Source organism: Panthera uncia (genome assembly GCF_023721935.1).
Source record: "Panthera uncia isolate 11264 chromosome C1 unlocalized genomic scaffold, Puncia_PCG_1.0 HiC_scaffold_4, whole genome shotgun sequence".
NCBI lineage: Eukaryota > Metazoa > Chordata > Mammalia > Carnivora > Felidae > Panthera > Panthera uncia.
This window is the reverse complement of record NW_026057585.1, coordinates 86,240,170-86,261,183: the sequence shown is the minus strand read 5'-3', so window position 1 is coordinate 86,261,183 and position 21,014 is coordinate 86,240,170. Positions and strand designations below refer to the sequence as shown.

Below are 21,014 nucleotides of genomic sequence, written 5' to 3'. Positions count from 1 at the left end.
CCAGAATAGCACGATTACAAAGACATTCAAGAAAAGGGAGCATGAAGCAGTGAACCCAGCTCTGACTCCTGCCAGGCTTAGTTCAGGGGGGATCAAACTCAGGGTCCAGCGTTCAACCTAAGAGTTGCCTGCCTCCTCTGAGCTGTTTCCTCCGTCAGATGAATGGAAGGATTGAGGTATATTTGTCAGGGCTGTTGCAGAAATCCAATGGATGAATGAAAATTGTTATGAAAATTGCCCAGGATAAAACAGGCTTAAAATACATGGAAAATATCGCTCAGGAAATTCCGGCACAATAGCTAGCTGATACGAAGGATGGAAATACGTGGAACGAGGTCTGTCAAATATGGTCCTTTCTGCTTTATCAGCAAGCATCTTCTTTTTCATTGCCCTTTTAATCTGCACATTCACCTCTAGGCCTTGGAAACTAAGTGGATGAAAAGTCCCAACAAGAAGCAGCTTAGTTGGGGGAGCCTGGGTAGCTCAGGGGGGGTAAGCGTCCGACTTCAGCTCAGGTCCTGATCTCGCAGTTCATGAGTTCAAGCCTCGTGTTGGGCTCTGTGCTGACAGCTCAGAGCCTGGAGCCTGCTTTGGATTCTGTCTCTCTCTCTCTCTCTTCCTCCCCTGCTAGCTCTCTCTCTCTTTCTCTCAAAAACAACTAAAGATTTTTTTTTTTAATTTTTAAGAAGCATCTTAGTTGATTACAGATGAATAAATACTTGTTACTTACAGTTGAGTAAAGGTTATTCTCGCTAGTAGATTTGGTGGTTAGTATTGCATTTGTGGGCATTAGCATATTACTGAGTGGTCCAGAAACATCTCAGTGCCTCTCTGTGCCTTACCCATACTGTCCTTTCTGCCCTCCCCCCATCCCCCACACTCTCGGCCATATCACTACTCAAGGTCTCCCACCTTGGGTCCCTTAACTGTCCTGGGGCTGGAGACCCAATCCCTCCAGGTCTTGCTAGATAACTCCTCATCTAAAGATCAGATAGTAAATATTTTTGGCTTTGCAGGCCATATAGTCTGCATCACAACTACTCAACTCTACCTTTGCAGTGTGAAAGCAGCCATAGACAATATGCCAATGAGTGTGGCTGTGTCCCAATAAAACTTTACTTACAAAAACAGTTGAGGGGCCGAATTTGGCCCAAGAATCTAAAAGTTCTTAGGTGTTTATGGATTATAATGGTTAATATGTCGGATCTAGGGGCTTACTTACTTCCTGGTTGGGGCTTTTCATACTTTAAGTCATGATCAGCGGGAGACATTTTAGACACTGGGAAAGTCCGGTATAAAAGACACCTAAGACATAGGTACCTTTTAGTGCCTTTTAGTAACAGCACATGAGTCTAAAGCCCACCACACCTTGTTGCCTATAACGCTGGCATTTTCAGATTGCAGAAAGATCTCAAGCTTGAGAGTGCATCATAATCACCCAGAGGGCTTTGTTAAAACGCAGATTACTAAGCTCCAGTCCCAGAGTTTCCGATGCAGAAGCTCTGGGGTGGAACCAAAGAATTCACGGGTCTAACAAACCTCCCAAGGCAATGCTGCGCTAGGTGTCAAAATCCTGAAGGTATACTGCCACCTAGTGGATAGTTATTAGAAGTACCCAATGCCATCTCTTCCTTTGATTTTGAAGTGTACTAAAAATTAATCTTTTGTTGTGGAGAAGAGTCAGATTCATAAAGTCAATCTGTCATTTGTATACTGGCATTCCACAGCCATATTCCAAGCTTCTTTAAACACATAAGGTGTCACATTACTTAAAGCAACATGGCGGCAATTTTAAATCAACTTAAACCAGAAACAGATTATTTTCCACCAGGGAAAAACACTTTAAATATCTAAATAGAATAAAGCCGCCGCTGGCTCTGTTCTCTGGCCACTCTCTCATTTCCAGATGCACACACTTTTCCTGAAGGGCACAATCCACACCCCAGCCTTCCAATCCGCTATTGATGAACCACCTCGACCCGGTGCAAGTGATACATTTCAGCAGGAGATGGGCCAAAATGAGCCTGTTTCAGACCCTGGACTTTGTGATCTTCGCACGCACAGAACAGTAGCGATGGTAAAGGGCCCTGGTAATGGACAACTGTGTAGATATTTGCACGCCAACGTACCCAAAAGGCAATGACCCGCTCCCACCCAGCCATCCGAGCAAAAGACCTGCGTCTCTAACTCCACCTGGCACAAAATAAAGGGAACTGCGGTCGCCAACGGCAGATGACTTGCGATTCCAAGCTTGGCGAGCTGCTGGGGTCTTGTCAGCGTGGAGAAACATATTAGGGCTGTGCTACAAAGCATGGCGTGGCACCAGGAGTACGGAAATGACAGGGACCGGAACGGTTTTTGGTGCCAACAGTTTATATTTGATCTCCAGATGTGATGCAGCTGACAGCTAATTAGTTTGACTTAGATCTACACGGATCTCCCCTTCTCTTTCCACACATGCTGTGGGCATGCGAGTGTGAAAATGTGTCTGCCTGGGGTTGCGCTTTGATTGAGAATTCTCTGGAATGTCCACACTTGGAACCCCTGAGAACGCTGGAGCCCCGCACGTGGAGCATCTGGCGAAACAGGCTTTTTCCCTCCCGCCTGGCCGGACAGCAGGTAATGCGGTGGCATTCTTTACTCGAGTGGCTGGTTGCAGCCTCACAAGCTGGAGCAAATTGCTCGGCCTCGTGTTCCTGTGAACAAGGCCACCGTTAACTGCAAGGCTCCGTGGTCAAGAGCTACTGATGTGAATTCTGTGGCTACTAATGAAAAAGCGATTGTGAAAAAAAAAAAAAAAAAAAAAAAACAAAGATGGGGCGCCTGGGTGGCGCAGTCGGTTAAGCGTCCGACTTCAGCCAGGTCACGATCTCACGGTCCGTGAGTTCGAGCCCCGCGTCAGGCTCTGGGCTGATGGCTCAGAGCCTGGAGCCTGTTTCCGATTCTGTGTCTCCCTCTCTCTCTGCCCCTCCCCCATTCATGCTCTGTCTCTCTCTGTCCCAAAAATAAATAAAAAACGTTGAAAAAAAAAAAAAAAGAAAAAGCGATTGTGGTACTTGCGCGGGTGAGCTGTTCGGGAAGAATGCAAAAGGCGCCGAGCAAGACGGACGCCCCGGCTGACACAGAGGTAACACACGGACGCAGTCCCTGCCTTCTTTGGGACCAAACTCGAAGGTCGCAGCTGCCGGGGACAGCAGGGGCATCGAGTCCCTCCTCTCCTCTGGCCCCAGAGGACCAGAGCCAACGCTAATGGGGTCCTCCTGGGTGCTAGGCAGCCTTAGAAGGACCTGTAATCAACACAACAACCCAATGAGGCAAGTGCGATTAGGACCCTTATTGTGGGGACCAGGAATCTGAGACAGGAAACTGATTGCCCCGGGGTCAAACAGTAGGGAGACAAGCTGGCATTTGATCCTAGAAGTTCTTCTCCAAAGATCATGCTCTTCACCACTACCCCAGAAGACTTCGTGCATCAGGCTTGCTCGAAGTCACCCGTGGCCATCCACACCCTACTGAGTGGTCTAGGGAAAAACACGTGTGGCCTTCCCTCCCCTGTGGTAGAATTACACCTCAACCCTCACCACGATTCCATAGTGGACTGAGTGGATTTCCCTGCACTCTGACTTTGGGCTTGGCCATGTGACTCGCTTTGACCAATGGGACGTTTCGCCGTGTGATTCAAGCAGGGGCTTGTGATGTGCTTGTGCCGTTGGCATAGTCCCTTGTCCTAATGGGCCCCAGAATGAGGTTCATGGAGCCAGCCCAAAGCCAGACAAAACTGAATCCAGCCTTAATCAGCAAGCTCCTGCCAACCCAGGGTGCCGATACAGATCATGATCGTGCCCTAGTCAACGATACACCGGGAAAGCTTTCCAGAATAAATGAAGCCTCCAGAAAAGAAACATTCTTTGACCTTGCCTCCCTCCCCCTCCCTGGACACTGGAATGGGGACATTGTGCTGGGGACCGTCTGGGGACCACAGGCAACAAGCACAAAGACAAAAGGCCAATATGCTGAGGAGGCCTAAGCAGAAAGAAGGATTAATCCTAGGTCCTTGATGAGCATATCATGCCATTGAGCAATCGCCCACCTCCACATTTTTGTGAGAAAAGCAATCTCCTCTTTGTTCAAGCCAGTATTAGTTGGGATTTCTATTATTCACAGCCAAAGCCACTCCTAAGTCTACTGATTTTCTAAAGTATGGCCAAAAAAGCTCTATCATCTAGGGTACCTGGTGGCTCAGTCAGTGGAGTATCTGATTCTTGATTTTGGCTCAGGTCATGATGCCAGGGTTGTGGGATCGAGCCCCACATCAGGCTCCATGCTAATCATGGAGCCTGCTTGAGATTCTCTCTCTCTCCCCCACCCTGCTCCTCTCCCCCACTCATTCTCAATCTCTCTCTCTCCTTTTCTCTCATTCTAGAAAAGAAAAAAAAGGCTGTATCTTCACATCTCCCTCTTCTTTTTTCTTTAAGTTGGCTGGTCTTTCCAGAATAGTAGGAGGGGAAGCCACAAATCCTTGCTAATATCAGTCAACCAATACCTGTTTCTACTCACCCTGGAGCTATTAGTTTAGCTATCGATTTGAGAAACAAACTTTAGCTTAACTAAAATCAACCCTTGATTTTTGTTCATTGATGTGATCACATTTCCAGAACATTTCCTAGCATATAATAGGTGCTCAATATACCTTGCCTAGTGGACAGTGTGATTGATATTTCTCTCAATGGATAATCACACATGCCTCATGGGAATCTGTTTTGGCTGTTTGTCTTCTCAATGGGGACTCCTGGAAGTCGCACCCAAGTGAAGTTTGTGAAGCCTGCCTCTCAAACAGGTATGGCAGCCTTCTCATGAGATGGTTACAAACAGAAACCGTAAGAGCTTTATTGAGATATAATTCTCATACCACAAAATTCGCTTTTTACACTGCACAGTTCAGTGGTTTTTCGCGTATTCACAGGGTTGGGCAGCCATCACCACAATATAACTTTAGAACATTTTCATCACCCCAGAAGGAAACCTCATACCCATTAAGAGTCATTCTCCATCACTCCCTCCCCCATCCCACTCAGCCCTGACAACCACTAATCCACTTTCTGTCACTATGGATTTGCCTCCTCTGGACATATCATCTAAATGGAATCATACAATGTTGTGGTCTTCCGCATCTAACTTCTGTCACTCAACAAAGTGTTGTCAAGGTTCATCCATATTGTGGCGTTCGTGTATCCCCTATCCCTTTTTCACTGCTGAGTAATATTCTGTTATATGGATATACCACATTTTGTTTATCCATGCATTGTGTTGATGAACACAATGTGTGTTCATTGCTTTGTACACACAAAGTGTGATTTGCTCCCACTCTCTGGCTCTTACAAAGAACGCTGCTATGAACATTTTCTTAAAGTTTTTGTGTGGCGATATGCCTTCATTTCTCCTGGGTATATACCCACCAGTGGAATTGCTGGGTCATATGGTAGCTTTTTTTTCTAACGTTTTGAGGAACTGCCAGACTGGTTCCCAACGCCACCGACGGCATCATTTCATATTCTCACCAGCAGAGTGTGAGGGGTTACAATTTCTCCCCATCCTCGCCTACGCTTGTTATTATCTGTCTCTCTGGTTAGAGCTATCCTAGTGGGTGTGAAGTGATATCTCATTATCCTTTTACTTTGCGTTTCCCTGAGGGCTAATGGTCTTAAGCATCTTTTCATGTGCTTTTTGGCTCTTTGTATATCTTCTTTAAAAAACAGAGAGAGACATAGGGGTGTCAGGGTGGCTCAGTCGGTTAAGCATCCAGCTCTTAATTTCAGCTCAGGTCATGATCTTGCGGTTCGTGAGTTCGAGCCCCGCACTGAGCTCTGTGCTGGCAATGTGGAACCTGCTTGAAAATTCTCTCTTCCTCTCTCTCTGCCCCTCCCTTGCTCACACTCTCTCTAAAAATAAATAAATAAACATATATATATATATGTATATACACACACACATATATATATGCATATATATACACATATATATATATGCATATATATTTATACAAAGAGAGAGAGTCATAAATTTAACCATATTTGTATAGGCTAATTTTTCTGAAAACTTTTGTGAGGCTACATTATGAAACCGAAATTCTTTTTACAAAGGATAATTAAAACCAGATTAACTCACATGCTACTGATTGCCTGTATCCATGATAAGTGAAAAGATGATTCTGTTTTCTCAGCCACTAAGGTTCCATCACTACATATGTCTGGCAGGAAAAAAAAAAAATAGGTCTACTTGAGCAAAAGTGCAAATACAATTAATGAAAAGTTTAAATTCTAAATGGCTTTTAGAATCCCTTTTTCGGGGCGCCTGGGTGGCTCAGTCGGTTGAGCGTCCAACTTCAGCTCAGGTCATGATCTCGCAGTTCGTGGGTTCGAGCCCCGCGTCAGGCTCTGTGCTGACTGACAGCTCAGAGCCTGGAGCCTGTTTCGGATTCTGTGCCTCCTTCTCTCTCTGTTTCTCCCCTGCTCACGCTCTGTCTCTTTCTCTCTCAAAAATAAATAAAGATTTTAAAAAATGTTAAAAAAAAGAATCCCTTTTTCATCTAATTACACATAGTACGTAGAACAGCTTACTGCATACTTAAAAATTACAACTCTTCAGAGCATCTGACTGGCTCAGTCAATGGAGCATGTGACTTTTGATCTCAGGGTTGTGAGTTCAAGCCCCACACTGGGTGTAGAGATTACTTAAAAAAAAAAAATTGCAACTTTTTTATGTATCTACTAATGTTAGTTCTCTTGAGTTGCTATGTGCCAAGCATTATACTAGGTTAATTCCAACTATGAATTCATTTAAACTTCACAAGAACCCTGTGAGGTATGCAGCATATATTAGTTATCTATGCTGTGTAACAAATCGTCCCAAAATTTAGCGGCTTAAAACAATAACCGTAATTCATTACCCCACATAGCTTCTGTGGGTGAAAAATTTGGGTAAGACACAGAAGGGATGGTTTGACTCTGCTACACAAATTTGGTGCCTCCATGGCAAGACTCAAAGGTGAGGACTGAAATATCAAATATCACTCAAATATCTGGCAGTTGATTCTGGCTAGTGACTGAGACCTTCATACGGCCTATTTCATGTTCTTCACAACATGGCGGCTGGATTCCATACCAAACATCTAAGGAAGAGCCAGCATCACTTTCATCACAGTTACAGAGGCCCACCCAAGTTCAAGGAAAGAAAACATGGGCCCTCCCTGCCATGGATTGCATTATGCACTGGGACGGTTAATTGTATGGTGAATTTGACTGGGCCACAGGAGGCCCAGATCAAACATTATCTCTGGGCGTGTCTGTGAGGGTGTTTCTAGATGAGATTAGCGTTTGGATCAGTGGGCTCAGTGAAGTACATTGCCCGCCCCATTGTGGGAGGCATCTTGCAATCCACTGAGGGCCTGAATAGAACCCAAAGTACAGGAAGGGAGGATTCATCCTCTTCCTCCCTGCCTGTTGAACCTGCACATTAGTCTTCTCCGCCCTTGAACTGGGATTTACACCACGGCTCCCCTAGTTCTTAGGCCTACGGACTCAGACTGAATTACACCACTGGCTGTCCTGTGTCTCCAGCTTGCAAGCAAAAGATTTATATGTAGATCACATACACACACATATATATGTAGATTATACACACACACACACACACACACACATACATACATACATAAAGCGTGTATGTTGGTGCCTTTTCTCTAATACGTGTTCATGTGTTGAAGTCCTCACCTCTACACCTCGGACGGGGACCTCATTTGGAAACAGGGCGTTTACAGAGCTAATCAAGTTAAAATGAGGTCATATCCTCATAAAATGGGGAAATTTGGAGACAGAAATGTTAACCAGGAAAACACCACGTGACTAGGAAGGCAGAGATCAGGGTGATGCTTCTACATGCCAAGAAATGCCAAAGATTTCCAGGAAGGCGCCCAAAGCTAGAGAAGAGGCCTGGAACAGATTCTCCTTCAGAGCCTTCGGCAGGAGCCAACCCGGCCGGCCCTTTGATCACAGACATCCAGCCTCAAAACAGTGAGACGCTAAGTGTTGTTTAAGCCCCTCATTGTGTCTACTTTATTACGGCAGAGGATCGCTTTCGAACTTATTCTCCCCTCATCCCCTCCCTCATAGCATTAGACGATGTTGAAGTTGGAAAGCAAGGTAAAGTTTAAGCTAGGCCCCGCACACAATCTGGAGAGATCTTGCTCTAGACACGATGTTGGCTGAGGAAAATCAGACCTAAAAGAGTAGTTGCTGTATGATGCCATTTATAGGAAGATCCAAAGCTGGCAAACTAGTCTGAAGTGATAGAGTCAGAATAATTGTTACCCTTGGGGGATGTATGATGAATGAGGGACCACTCTATGGCTCGACATGGTTGGTGGCTGCACAACGTTTGTAAATATAAAAAGCCTCGTCTATATATATGCACTTAAGACTGTGCACTTTGCTGTATGTAAATTATACATCAGTTTTTTAAAAAGAAGTTGAAGATTGTCCTCTGGTTCTCATACTTAGGGATTTAATAAACCAATCAAATCACACACACACACACACACACACACACCCCTCAATCAGAAGTAATTTTCTACAGTGACTATGGATTGACGTAACTAGGAAGAAACAGAATGCTTGCTTCTTGGGTTTAAAAAAACACACAACTGGGGGTGCCCGGGTGGCTGTCGGTTAAGCGTCCAACTCTTGGTTTCAGCTCAGGTCATGATCTCCCAGCTTTGTGGGTGCAAGCCTGGCATCGGCCTCTGCACTGGCAGTTCGGAGCCTGCTTGGGACTCTCTTTCTCTCCCTCTCTCTCTCTGCCCCTCCCCCACTTGCACAAAATAAATAAATAAACTTTTTATTTTATTTTCTTTATTTTTTTAAACGTTTATTTATTTTTGAGACAGAGAGAGACAAAGCATGAATGGGGGAGGGTCAGAGAGAGAGGGAGACACAGAATCTGAAACAGGCTCCAGGCTCTGAGCTGTCAGCACAGAGCCGGACGCAGGGCTTGAACTCACAAACCGCAAGATCATGACCTGAGCCAAAGTCGGACACTTAACCGACTGAGCCACCCAGGCGCCCCTTTTTTTTTTTAATTTTTTTTAACGTTTATTTATTTTTGAGACAGAAACAAAGCATGAACGGGGGAGGATCAGAGAGAGAGGGAGACACAGAATCTGAAGCAGGTCAAAATAAATAAATAAACTTTTAAAAAAGTTTTTTTTAATACACAACTGACTCAAAGCTATGCTCCTCAAACCTCACAAGGGGGCGCACTAAACAGCTGCTGTGATCTCAGAGGCTCTGTTTAACTGTCCCTGCTTTCCGTCGCCACCCCCTTTAGACTTTCAGGCTGTCCCTGTGCACACCGGCCTCTAAGCAACCAGAGAGGTCTAGACCAGCCCTTATTCCAGGGCCTCTGTCGTATTAAAAGAATGAGAAATGTCAAGACAGGATTTTGTAAAACTTCCGGTATAGATTACAGGTTTTACATTTAACCATTACACGTATGTGATAAATGATGTATGAAAGATTCCATACATTCCAGACTGTATTTCTGAGATTGTTGGGTATTTGACGCATCTCTCCCCGAGGGGCCACTTCCAGCTGAAGAAACACACACCTGCCCCTCCCAACCTATCACACACACATACACACACACGTGTACACACAGGTTTCAGCCAGGTGAGATGTTGCCAGTATCTCCCAGTTTCTCATGGCTCTGTCTGCTGGCAGAGCATTCCCCAAAGGGGGAGATGTGTCCCACAGGTGAGCACGGGTGACACGGGCCCTTTTCAATCTTTTTGCAACCTGGTGACCATGTCGAGGGGAAAGCCTCAGCACGGTGCTAACATGTCTTTTAGAACGCCTTTCATGTACACTCAGATTTGAACAAAGAGAGACTGAAACTTCAGATCCAGAATCATCATGGGCGGCAGTGTTTCCACCTTTTGGAAACTCCAAATTCCATGTACAGGGCACACAATTCACTGATGCCCTGTTCACGCTTTTTAATGTTTGTTTGTTTTTTTTTTCTTCTGGGAGAACACAATAGGGGAGAGGCAGAGAGAGGGGGACAGAGGATCTGAAGCGGGCTCTGCGCTGACAGGTCGATGGCAGTGAGCCCGATGTGGGGCGCGAACTCTTGAACCACGAGATCATGGTCTGAGCCGAAGTCAGATGCTCAACCGTCTGAGCCACGCAGGCACCCCCTGTTCATGCTTTTTAATACCTTTTCACTCTCTACGTCGCATTTTTGACGGTTCCTGCTGCGTTGTCTTCAAGTTCACAAATCTCTTCTTCTGCGATGTCTGATCTGCGGTAAAACCCGCAGTGTATTTTTCACCTTGGACATGTACTTTTCATCTTTATTCATGTCTCTACTTAATTTTTTTTATCATGTGCGGTAGTAGTTATAATAACCGCTTTGATCTGTGTCCTAATCCAAACGTCTATATCACCTCATTCATTGAGTCCAATTTTCTTTTTAATTTTTTTTTTAACGTTTATTTATTTTTGAGACAGAGAGAGACACAGCATGAACGGGGGAGGGGCAGAGAGAGAGGGGGACACAGAATCGGAAGCAGGCTCCAGGCTCCGAGCCATCAGCCCAGAGCCCGACACGGGGCTCGAACTCGCGAACCGCGAGATCGTGACCTGAGCTGAAGTCGAACGCTTAACCGACTGAGCCACCCAGGTGCCCCCATTGAGTCCAATTTTCTAGTTTCTCTGATTAGATGCTAAACATTGTGAATTTGATATTTTTGGGTACTGGGAGTTTCTATGTTTTTTATAACAAGTTATTCTTTTTTATTTTTTTTATTTTATTTATTTTTTTTTTTTAATATATGAAATTTACTGTCAAATTGGTTTCCATACAACACCCAGTGCTCATCCCAAAAGGTGCCCTCCTCAATACCCATCACCCACCCTGCCCTCCCTCCCACCCCCCATCAACCCTCAGTTTGTTCTCAGTTTTTAACAGTCTCTTATGCTTTGGCTCTCTCCCACTCTAACCTCTTTTTTTTTTTTTTTTCCTTCCCCTCCCCCATGGGTTTCTGTTATGTTTCTCAGGATCCACATAAGAGTGAAACCATATGGTATCTGTCTTTCTCTGTATGGCTTATTTCACTTAGCATCACACTCTCCAGTTCCATCCATGTTGCTACAAAAGGCCATATTTCATTTTTTCTCATTGCCACGTAGTATTCCATTGTGTATATAAACCACAATTTCTTTATCCATTCATCAGTTGATGGACAAGGTTATTCTTTTTTAATATTTTTTCATTTTTTTTTTTTTATTTTAGAGAGAGAGAGAGCACAAGCAGGAGAGAGGCAGAGGGAGAGAGAGAATCTTAAGCAGCCTCCACACTCAGCATGGATCCCATGGGGGGCTCAATCCTGAGCTAAAATCAAGAGTCAGACACTCAACCAACTGAGCCACCCAGGCACCCCTATAACTGGTTGTTCTTGATCCTTGTTCTGAACGCATTTAAATTATTTGGAAACCATTTGATTCCTTCATGTCTTGATTTTTAAGGTTGTTTTGTAGACAAGACCCAAGCAGCATTTAGTCTACAGCTAATTATTCTCCGCTATGGACACAAAACCTCCTTAGTCTCCTACTCCCTGAATTATGAAATTTTCCATTCCAGCTGGTGGGTAAACGCTGTTCCTGGCCACACATGAGTGCCAGTTACCATTCCCACCACTCCTTTCAGGTGGTCTTTTTTCTCCCCCATCATCAGCTCACACACATGCGGATCGTACTCAGCCTCACACTTGAGGGGGCAGAGTTCTGTGTGTGGCTCCCTCCTCTCCCGTACTCGGTACTGTGAGCTCTCGCCACTGAGGTCTCCCCAGACTTCCAGCTCAATCTCCTCAACCAAGGGAGTCTCTGGGCTCCACCGGGGTTCTCCCTTCCCACACCACAGCCTGGAAGTATCTAAAGACAGTAGGGCTGGGGTGATCATAAGGCTACCCTTATTTCCTTCGGGACCACTGGCCTTCCTTGCCTGATTCCCACTACTTTGAAAACTTGTTTCATACCCACTATCCTTTCATTTGTTTCAAGTGGCAAGGTAAATCCGTTTCTTGTCACTCCATCTGGGTTGCAAGTAGAAGTCTCCTGTTCACTCCTTCAATTGGATTTTATTTTCTTCAGTAGGTCGTGTTCCTTCTCATTAAGTTCCTGTCTGAATATCTAATTTTTATGGTTATTCTATCGCCTCTCATCTCCATCCCTAGGTACTTAAATGTTTATATATGCATATTGACTTTTGTGTATGTAATATCCATCAACAGGTGTCCGGAAATTGAACCACGCATCGGTCATCAATTTATTCAGTGGTGAGAAACAGGAAGACGAGATGTAGGCACCTAGGGCTACTCGGCAATGCCACCAGGGACTCGAGCTCTGCTCCACACTCCAGCACTTTTGTGCTCCTGCGGGTTACCTCATGGCACAAGATGGCTGCTACAACTCCAGGCCTCCTGTCTCTGTTCCAAGCAGGAAGAAAGGAGGAGGAAGCAGGGAGTGGCAATTCCCTTACCAAGAAAGCAAAAGGTTTTTCAGAATAAGTTAGATGACGTCTTATTAGCCAGAACTCTAACATTTGACCGTCAGTAGTTCCATCTGGAGAAGCTAACGGTTAGCTAGAAATTTCACCACAAATTCACCAAAAAAATCAGGGTTCTGGTCCGTAACAAAGAACAGGTAATTGATATTGGAAAGGCAACTAATAGGTCTACAAAGCTATTCTTGAATTCTTAGAATAAACTTTGCTGGCTTATAGTGAACTATGCTTTTAAGTACATTTGACAATGTTTTGACTTTTTTTTTTTTTTTTGGCTATTGTAATATTCAGGACCAAAAACTTAAACAAGATAGTTTAAATGGAAGTAGAAACATGTTCAATATATTCTCAGAGGCAGTATCAAGGCCCTGTGATCAGACCTGATTAACTGCACAAATGCTAGAAGCAGAAACGAGTACAAAAATAGAATGTGCTACATGATTTTTTTTTTTTTTAAGAGAGCATACGTGCGCCCCACACGCACAGGGGAGGGCAGAGAATCTTAGGCAGGCTTAGCACAGGGCCTGATGCAGGACTTGATCCCATGACCATGAGATCATGACCTGAGCCAAAATCAAAAGAGTTGAACGCTTAACCAACTGAGCCACCCAGGGATCCCAACGGCTACATACATTTTAGAAGGGAATAATCACCAGTGGTATTAAATTGTCTTTAAAAACAAATGCTGATATATTTATGAAATTTTCTCTTTCAGATTTAGAATGCCCCTCATTAGGTATTCAGCATTTTATTCAACACATAGAAAAAGCCGTACCTATCTGTCTCTCTGGACTTTTCTTAAAACTATTGTTGTGATAACAACAGTCTTTATCTTTCAGGTACTAAAATATTTACAGACAAAATTATACATCTAATATTTGCTTCAAAGTCACATGGGACTCATGGAGGAGAAAGTAGATAGAAATGAAGAGGAGACAAGCTGGCTAGTTGAGGATTCCTGAAGAGAGACACTGGGTATACGGGATTCATTGTATTATTCTGTCTTCTATTGACTGTCATGAATTCCCCATAAAGGAAAAATTTTTTAATGTTTATACAGTGAAAGCACAGACTTCAGCATATACATATATATATATATATATGTACACACGAGTATGTATATGTGTGTGTATATATATACATATATATATATATACACTTACTTGTTTTAAATGTTTTAGTGTTTAGTAGGGATTCTATTCCATAGGATATTTGCTTTTTATAAAAGGAACTGTATATGTCAATATTCACAGAAGACAGTTCTGCTGCTTCCTGAACTTGGTCCGAAGCAGCCGTGGGTAGACAGAGCCCTCCAGTAGCCATGGCCACCTTCCTTCCTCCTCACTGTACTTAGCTTCGGAGTCTACGAGCTCAAAAGGTTGCCGAGTCCAGCTCTAGATTTTGTCAAATTCATAACAATATTCAAAGCAACAATGACTGCATTTACGTATGCTGCCGATCATCTGAAGCCCAAACGTTTCAAAGATTAGTCATATACGTTTAAAATACATAGAAAAATAATTAGTATTTATACAAAGTAGATTTTTACAGACCAAGTACACTACATCTTAAAATGCATCTTCTATCCAAGCACAGAAATAGGGGAATATACATGGAAGTATATGTTTAAGAAAAACATTTATTTCCAAATGCTGATGAGGAAGGCATCGTAGAATGACTGCTGGTTTCCTGATAAAACTTTGAAGAGAACTTCAATTTGCCAGCATTGTCAAGCTTTTAAAAACAGTTCCTAACAGTTCCTGAAGGGATTAGACCGCTGTTCCTCTTTCCAAATTCTGTTTAATTTCAGCCGTATATTTCCCATAGAATCTTTCTGCTTTCTTGTTGAATTTAGCATTCCTTTCATTAATGTAGTCGATGTCTGCATCGTCGTTATAAGGACGTCTCCGGCTGTATTTGTCTCGTTTTTCGATTCTGGTGGAAGAAGAAAATTTACAGGATTCAAAATTGCCTTCTTTTTTTATCCTAATAAAACATGGCCAGATAGTTATAAAGAGAATCAGTACACTTAGAATAGCCCGCTTGGGGCTTGGGGTTGGGGGCAGTTTTCGTCAACATCAGGCTGAAGCTGCTAGTTGACAGCGCAGCCCTGGGTATGAACCCTGAAATTCAATAAATACAAACTCGTCTTTGGAATTCTTCTAAAAGAGCGGCGATACATTGTCAGCAACGGGACACATGAAATTCTACTTTAAAAAATAATTACAATATTTGTATTAATAATAACCACAGCTAACATGGAGCACAAATGTACCAGATACTATACATATATACTATGTACTATTCTTTTTAATGTTTATCTTTGCGAGAAAGAGACAGAGACACAGTGTGAGTAGGGGAGAGGCAGAGAGAGAGGGAGACACAGAATTCGAAGCAGGCTCCAGGCTCTGAGCTGTCGGCACAGAGCTCGATGCGGGGCTCGAACTCACTATGAGATCACGACCTGAGCCAAAGCCGTACGCTTAACCAACTGAGCCACCCAGGTGTCCCGAATTTTAATATATATATCACATATGTAACATATGTTACATATATTAACTCCTAGAATATAAATTCATTCTGCTCTGCCTAATATTCACCCACATCAGTATTAAGAAACACAAATATAACAAAGGTACATTTACCAGAACATTTGTACTTCTTCGAATAATGAACTGGTTATGAAGATAAAAGCCCTTAAAGAAGAATAATTTTCTGTGGACCTTTTCCTGCTTTGATTATTAACAACTCAATTTCAGCAACAGTTGGCATCTCCATCCCAAATCGCACGGACTCAACTCACACTTGTTGTCTGTCCCCAAAATCACTACAGATGCTGAGTCAGTACGAGCAAGCACGGTACCCGCCCTTTCAATTCTCTCTCTGCACCCTCTGTCCATTTTGTCATTAAACGTTTAAAACTTCCGGCCGCTGTACTGAGTACTCACTGCTTTTCCAGATCTGTGACCATCCTATCGACCTCCTCTGTGGAAGGCACGTGTGTTCCGTGAAGAAGACTGTTGGATGTTGGGAAAAACTCTTCTCCACTGAAAAGACGGAATAGTTTTAGAGTGACACTACACGGTTCCACATTTTCAAATTTCAAACTGAACCACCATTCGTGGCGAGCGATAAAATGCATACATATATTTACTGTGGGATCCCAACTTCTTTTTTTTTTTTTTTTTTAAAGAAAATTTAGAATTGGAAGGGACCTAAGACATCACCCACCTCCTCCAACACCTTCATTCTACAGATGAAAGAGCCAAGGGCCAGAGGTTAAAGGACTTGCTTCTCGGTTCAGGTTATTTCTCTTCCCACTAATGGGAAGGGTTCAGCAAACTATACCACCTGGTCTGGCACACATTTCACTGGGCCCCAGCCACGCCCATTTGTTCACGACTCCTCCACGGCTGCCTTCGCATCACACCAGCGGGGAGGAGTGGTTGTGCCAGAGACCAGAGCGTCCACAAAGCCTAAAGTATCTGCAGAAAAAGTTCACCCAGCCGGGCATTCGGCCTCCTAAAATATCTGAGTAACTATGATAATCTGGTTGTTAAACTCAACGCCCAGCTGGAAAAATAATAAGGTGGTAAGTTTACCTGCTGTGGAGTGAGCAATAAATGTTACTGTGAAGGCCAGAAAGTATTCTGAGGCAGATGTTGATAACCGGTACTCAAACATTCACGTGTGTTTGTCTTTATGCGTCTGCGTATGTATACACAACACACACACACACACACACACACACACACACACACACACACACACACCTATGTCCCTTCAGAATGAAAACAGGGCTTGCATCGTTCCTGTCAACTTACTGTTTTTCTCTCAGTCTCTCATACGATTCCATGTCAGGTTTGATCTGTTTGGTCAGCCGATGATATTGACGTAACTGGGCAGCAGCATAATCTAAAGATAAAAGGAGAGTCAGAGAAATATACTTCCCTGTTTCGTCATTACGATCCAGAGAATATCAAAATTATTAGTAATATTTGCACAAGACACTAAGCAGAGCTTCTGTCCTGAAGGTGCTGATAATACAAGCTTTTATTTTACCACAAAGAATAAAAAAAAATCCAGGTGATTAAAGTACAGCCTTTTTTACTTCTGCCCTCATGAGACCCATTTGTATTTTTCTCGGGTTCGAGCCTCTTGGAGAATATTCCGTGAAGGGGCATATCCTTTCTTAAAACCAGAAACACTAAAGGTAATGCTTACCTAACAGGGCCATTCAAGAAAATAACAGCTTTACCTGAGAATCCCAGGTCAGGGTTTTTCCTCTTCTTCTTCCTCTCCCATCTTTCTGCATCTTCCGCACTGATCTCCAGCAGCTTCACTTTCTCATAGTCTTCCCCTCTGGCGGCACATTCCTAAAAAGAAAGAAAACATTAATTCCTGCAGTCATGACAAAAGCAATTATTTGATCAATTTTAAATCAACGTGGAAAAAAGATATCAAGCAAAAAATAATGATTAATACTTGAAGCAAATCTGGGCATCTACTATGGTAATGTAAGAAGTGAGTGCATCAATTTAAAATACATAGTCAACGTTTCTCAGGTGTCAGACCCCCTTTTAAATGTTTTACATGCACTGAATCATTTTTTTTTATTTTTAATCTTTATTTATTTTTGAGAGAGAGAGAGAGAGAGCGCGCGCACGCGCGCACATGAGCAGGGGAGGGACAGAGTGAGAGGGAGACACAGAATCCGAATCAGGCTCCAGGCTCTGAGCTGTTAGCACAGAGCCTGACGCAGGGCTCGAACTCACAGACCCCAAGATCATGACCTGAGTCAAAGTGGGACACTGAACCGATGGAGCCACCAGGCGCCCCTACTGACTCATTTAATCCGTAATTAACTCAAATAATTATTATAGTCCCCATTTTACAGTTCAGAAAACAGAGGCACAGAGAGGTTCAATAACTCCCCGAAGTGTTGCTACTAGTAAAAAGCAGAACCACCACGTGGACTCCAGCAGGCTGGCTCTTACTGTCTTGATTCAACAGAATAACTGAAGAAACAACTTATGGAGACAGCAGAGTGGATCCTAACCTTCTTCTTTTCTTCTTCCTGCAGTTCCCATTCCAGACGGGCCTTTCTGGCTTCCCAGTTAGCAGGTAACTTGAGTCTTTTATCTTCTTCAACAACTTCTTGGTGATTCAATTTGCGAGCCTCATTCTAAAACCGTGACACAAAAAGTCCGTCAGCTGAGACACAAAAATAAATCCAAACAAAATCTTGCTCACTTTGAGAAGGTCAAGTAAGTCACATTAACAAGGGGACGCCGTGTTATCCTAAAAGCAAGAGACGGCCAAAGGATTTTAAGCGAGGGAACAGCCTAATTAGGTCTGTATGTGCACAGTCAAGAAATGTGTTGGGCTGCACTGGGTTTGCTTTCGAGAGGCCTGGAGTTTAAGGTCAGCTGTGCCTCCGTTTAGCCAGGTGACCCCTGTGCACTTAGGGTTGGATCGGACAAGGTTCAAAACGTGAAGAAGGCGTACTTAAGGACACGTTAGATGGCAAGAAATAATATTACATCATATGAGGAGAAAGATATTCTACTTTCAATTCTCTTTTAATCCTGATTAACTCAAGGAAAAAGCCTCAACTTGGGGCTGAGGGCTTTAGCACCGATCTTAATATCTCTAACCTTTTGCAAGCCCCTCCTCTTTTTTAAATACTTTAACAGTTTCCATTATGGCAAAGGAAAGGTATTTTCCATTTTAATTACTGTATGAAGATTATGATTTAAAATGAACTTAACTGGGGTCCCTGGGTAGCTTAGTCAGTTGAGCAGCTGACTCTTAGTTTCGATCTCAAGGTTTGTAGGATCGAGCCCCGCGTGAGGCTCTGCACTGACAGTATGGAGCCTGCTTGGCGTTCCCTCTCTGCCCCTCCCCACCTCGCACATGCGTGTGCGCTCTTAAAAACAGACTTAAAAAAAAAAAAATGAACCTAACTGCACAAAGCATAATAAGCATATCATCTTAAGGACAACGTAAGCTAGATGTTTCTCAGGTCACAGGTTGGTGGCAGTTAGTCCAGGAAGCCAGGTCTCCTAATTTCCAAACACATATATTTTACACAGTCCCTCCGAGTAAACACTTCAGTGTGTTTCATCCTTTATTAATGTTCTCTGGACAAAGAGAGGCACTGCTCGGAACTACTATCCCTCTTACATCCTCGTACCCTTGGCTCTGGCAACGCCCTCCGGTTGAAGACACCAAGAGCACACCCTGCAGCCAAAGTTGTGTTCGCTGCACTGAAGGAGACGGCAAACCACGGGCGCTGTGGGTATTCCAGTGAGGGGGTGTTAAAGAGGGGCTAGTAACAGGATTTAGGTCTGTGTCAGGTGACTGGGGCAGGGGCATAAGGCTCAGGAGAGTGTGGTTGTGCTCTGGATTAGACACCGTCAGAAAGGCAGGGCATTCGACCACCAGGTGTCGTAGGTTCTTCTACAGGATTAACAGGGGGTGACTAACGCCGTCACTGGTCCTAACAGTCACTGGTGTGAGCAGAAGAGGGGAATGTGTGGTCATTTCTGTGGCCACCTGTCAGAGTGATGTGGGAGGTTTGTGAGACCACAGCCAAGCTGGCAGTCAGGCTCCCTAAGTTGAAATAGGCTGGAGCTGCTTTTTCCTTCCTCAGCTCCCACTGCAGCCAGTTGTTTGCTGGACTCTTAGCTCCGATATGAATCTCCTTATTTGCATTTGTTCCTCCAGCTTCTTTGTCTGGTAATACCTTACACATCTTTCCAACAGTAGTTTAGGTGTCACCTCTTATGGAAGGCACTCCCAGGGCACTCTGTTCCTCACGTTAGCATGCCCTGGCTATAAAGCTGTCTCCTCTCCTTAAGAGCAAAAGCCGTATCTGAATCATCTAGTTCCCCACCAACTAGGTGAGCCACTGACATTACAGGCTTGCAGAGATTTGCTGATTATCTTTGAAGGAACAGGCAACCAGCTCTCTTACTAACACTGGAGGAGTTTTTCTTCCGGTCCCCAGCTCTACATATCCCCTAGGTAAAACGAATTGTTTGTTACACAGCAGGGAGGCCGTTAGTTAATAGAGACTCCCAAACCCAGCCCAGATTAGTTAAATCAGAAGCGGGTGGGAGGAGGGTTGTGTGTATTTTCAAAAGTGACTTCAATCTGTTGCCAGGGTTGAGAAGCACCGGGATAGATATTTCATTCCACTCAGACGATCTGCCAAGCACGCTTTTGCAGCTTCCCGGTACCTCCACGAACGGGCACGGGGTGACCAGCCTCAGTTGCCTCCCGGGCTACTCACCCGCTTCAGGTGCAGCTCCCGGAATTTGCGAAGCCTCTGTTCGCGCTTCTGCGCGGCCAGCTCCGCTGCCGTCGCCAGGGGCTGCTCCCCCTCCTCCGCGTTGTCCACCGGCACCTGCGGCGAGAAAGACCCGCTGCGGGAGGGGTCGGCTCGGCTTTTCCCGTACTACCCTGGCCGATTCCCCGCCGGTCCCGAGCGGCCGGTCCAGGCCCTCACTCCAACCCCGACCTCGGTGTCTGCGCCTCCCTGGCCCGGCACCCAGACATCTCCTCAGCCTCTGGCCTTTGCCGTCCCCCAGAGGCTCCCCACACAAAAATCCTTGGGCAGAGCCGGCGGAACTTACCTTTTCGGCTAAAATTGCAGCCGCCATCACAAACTTTCCCTCGCCACTTCCGGCAACAACACAGAACACTTCCGTCTGCCTTTGTCCCGCCCCGCCGATACATATTAAAAACATACCATGAGCCCCGCCCCTTCCTGGCCGTCTCTGGAACTTGGGACCAATCCCTGCCCCTTTTAGCAGTAGGAAGCTTTCGATTGGGTAGGGGCTTGCGCAGCCGCAAAAGGCCGCAGAGGCAAGGGCCGGGAGGAGTGAGGCGGGAAGAAGAGGCCCGGAAGCTCTCAGAAGCGAGTGGCTGCAAAGGGTGCCTGGTAGAAGGTCGCCCTGATTGCGTGCCATTCCCTCGAATGAAACGTGTTTCCCATTCGGCGCTTAGCCTCAGTGTCACCTCCTGCGAGGCAGGCGTCTCCTGACTACCTTGGCTCACGTAGGCCCTTGGTACTGTCACGTGGCAGCATCTTAATTCTCTTGGGTAGTGTGAGATATTTTTCTCTTCTGTGCCTTCTCCTTTTCCCCCACTGTAGAATTGTATAATGTTTCTGGACGTGAGAGACTCCATTTTGAGAGAAGCTCCATTTTTCTTTATAAAACAAACAGCTAATGAACTCTGGAACTGAGCAGAAAGACCCTTGGACTGGGCCAGAAACAGCAACTGTCTCATGAACAAGTCGTTCCCAAAGTCAATAGGGGTACTGGCGTCTGCCCCATAAAACTGCCAGTGTGGACTCTACGAAGACAGAGTAATTAACGCATACTAGGAGT

At 44.7% G+C, this 21,014-nt stretch overlaps 1 protein-coding gene across 2 annotated transcripts; it reads right to left on the bottom strand.

Moving 5' to 3' along the window:
- Window positions 1–12,742: 12,742 nt before the first annotated feature.
- Window positions 12,743–20,348, bottom strand: LOC125912938 (pre-mRNA-splicing factor SYF2-like). 2 transcript variants are annotated; one of them, XM_049617771.1, is made up of 7 exons: window positions 20,256–20,348; window positions 19,913–20,026; window positions 17,675–17,800; window positions 16,874–16,991; window positions 16,440–16,530; window positions 15,564–15,662; window positions 12,743–14,550 (listed from the first exon to the last, which is right to left on the bottom strand). In XM_049617771.1, exons 1-7 carry the CDS (start codon window positions 20,280–20,282, stop codon window positions 14,385–14,387), a joined length of 741 nt encoding a protein of 246 aa, XP_049473728.1. In that variant the 5' UTR covers window positions 20,283–20,348; the 3' UTR covers window positions 12,743–14,384. The 2 variants fall into 2 exon arrangements, with proteins under 2 accessions (XP_049473728.1, XP_049473730.1); XM_049617773.1 differs by lacking the exon at window positions 17,675–17,800.
- Between the last annotated feature and the right edge of the window lie 666 nt (window positions 20,349–21,014).

Excerpts from the sequence above, each read along its gene's own strand:
- LOC125912938 (XM_049617771.1), bottom strand. The coding sequence starts at position 20,282 with ATGGCGGCTGCAATTTTAGCCGAAAAG. Across the intron at positions 16,992-17,674 it reads AGGAAGAAGAAAAGAAGAAG|GAATGTGCCGCCAGAGGGGA; the intron begins GTTAGGATCCAC and ends CTTTCTTTTTAG. Across the intron at positions 15,663-16,439 it reads GAGAGACTGAGAGAAAAACA|TGGAGAAGAGTTTTTCCCAA; the intron begins GTAAGTTGACAG and ends CCGTCTTTTCAG.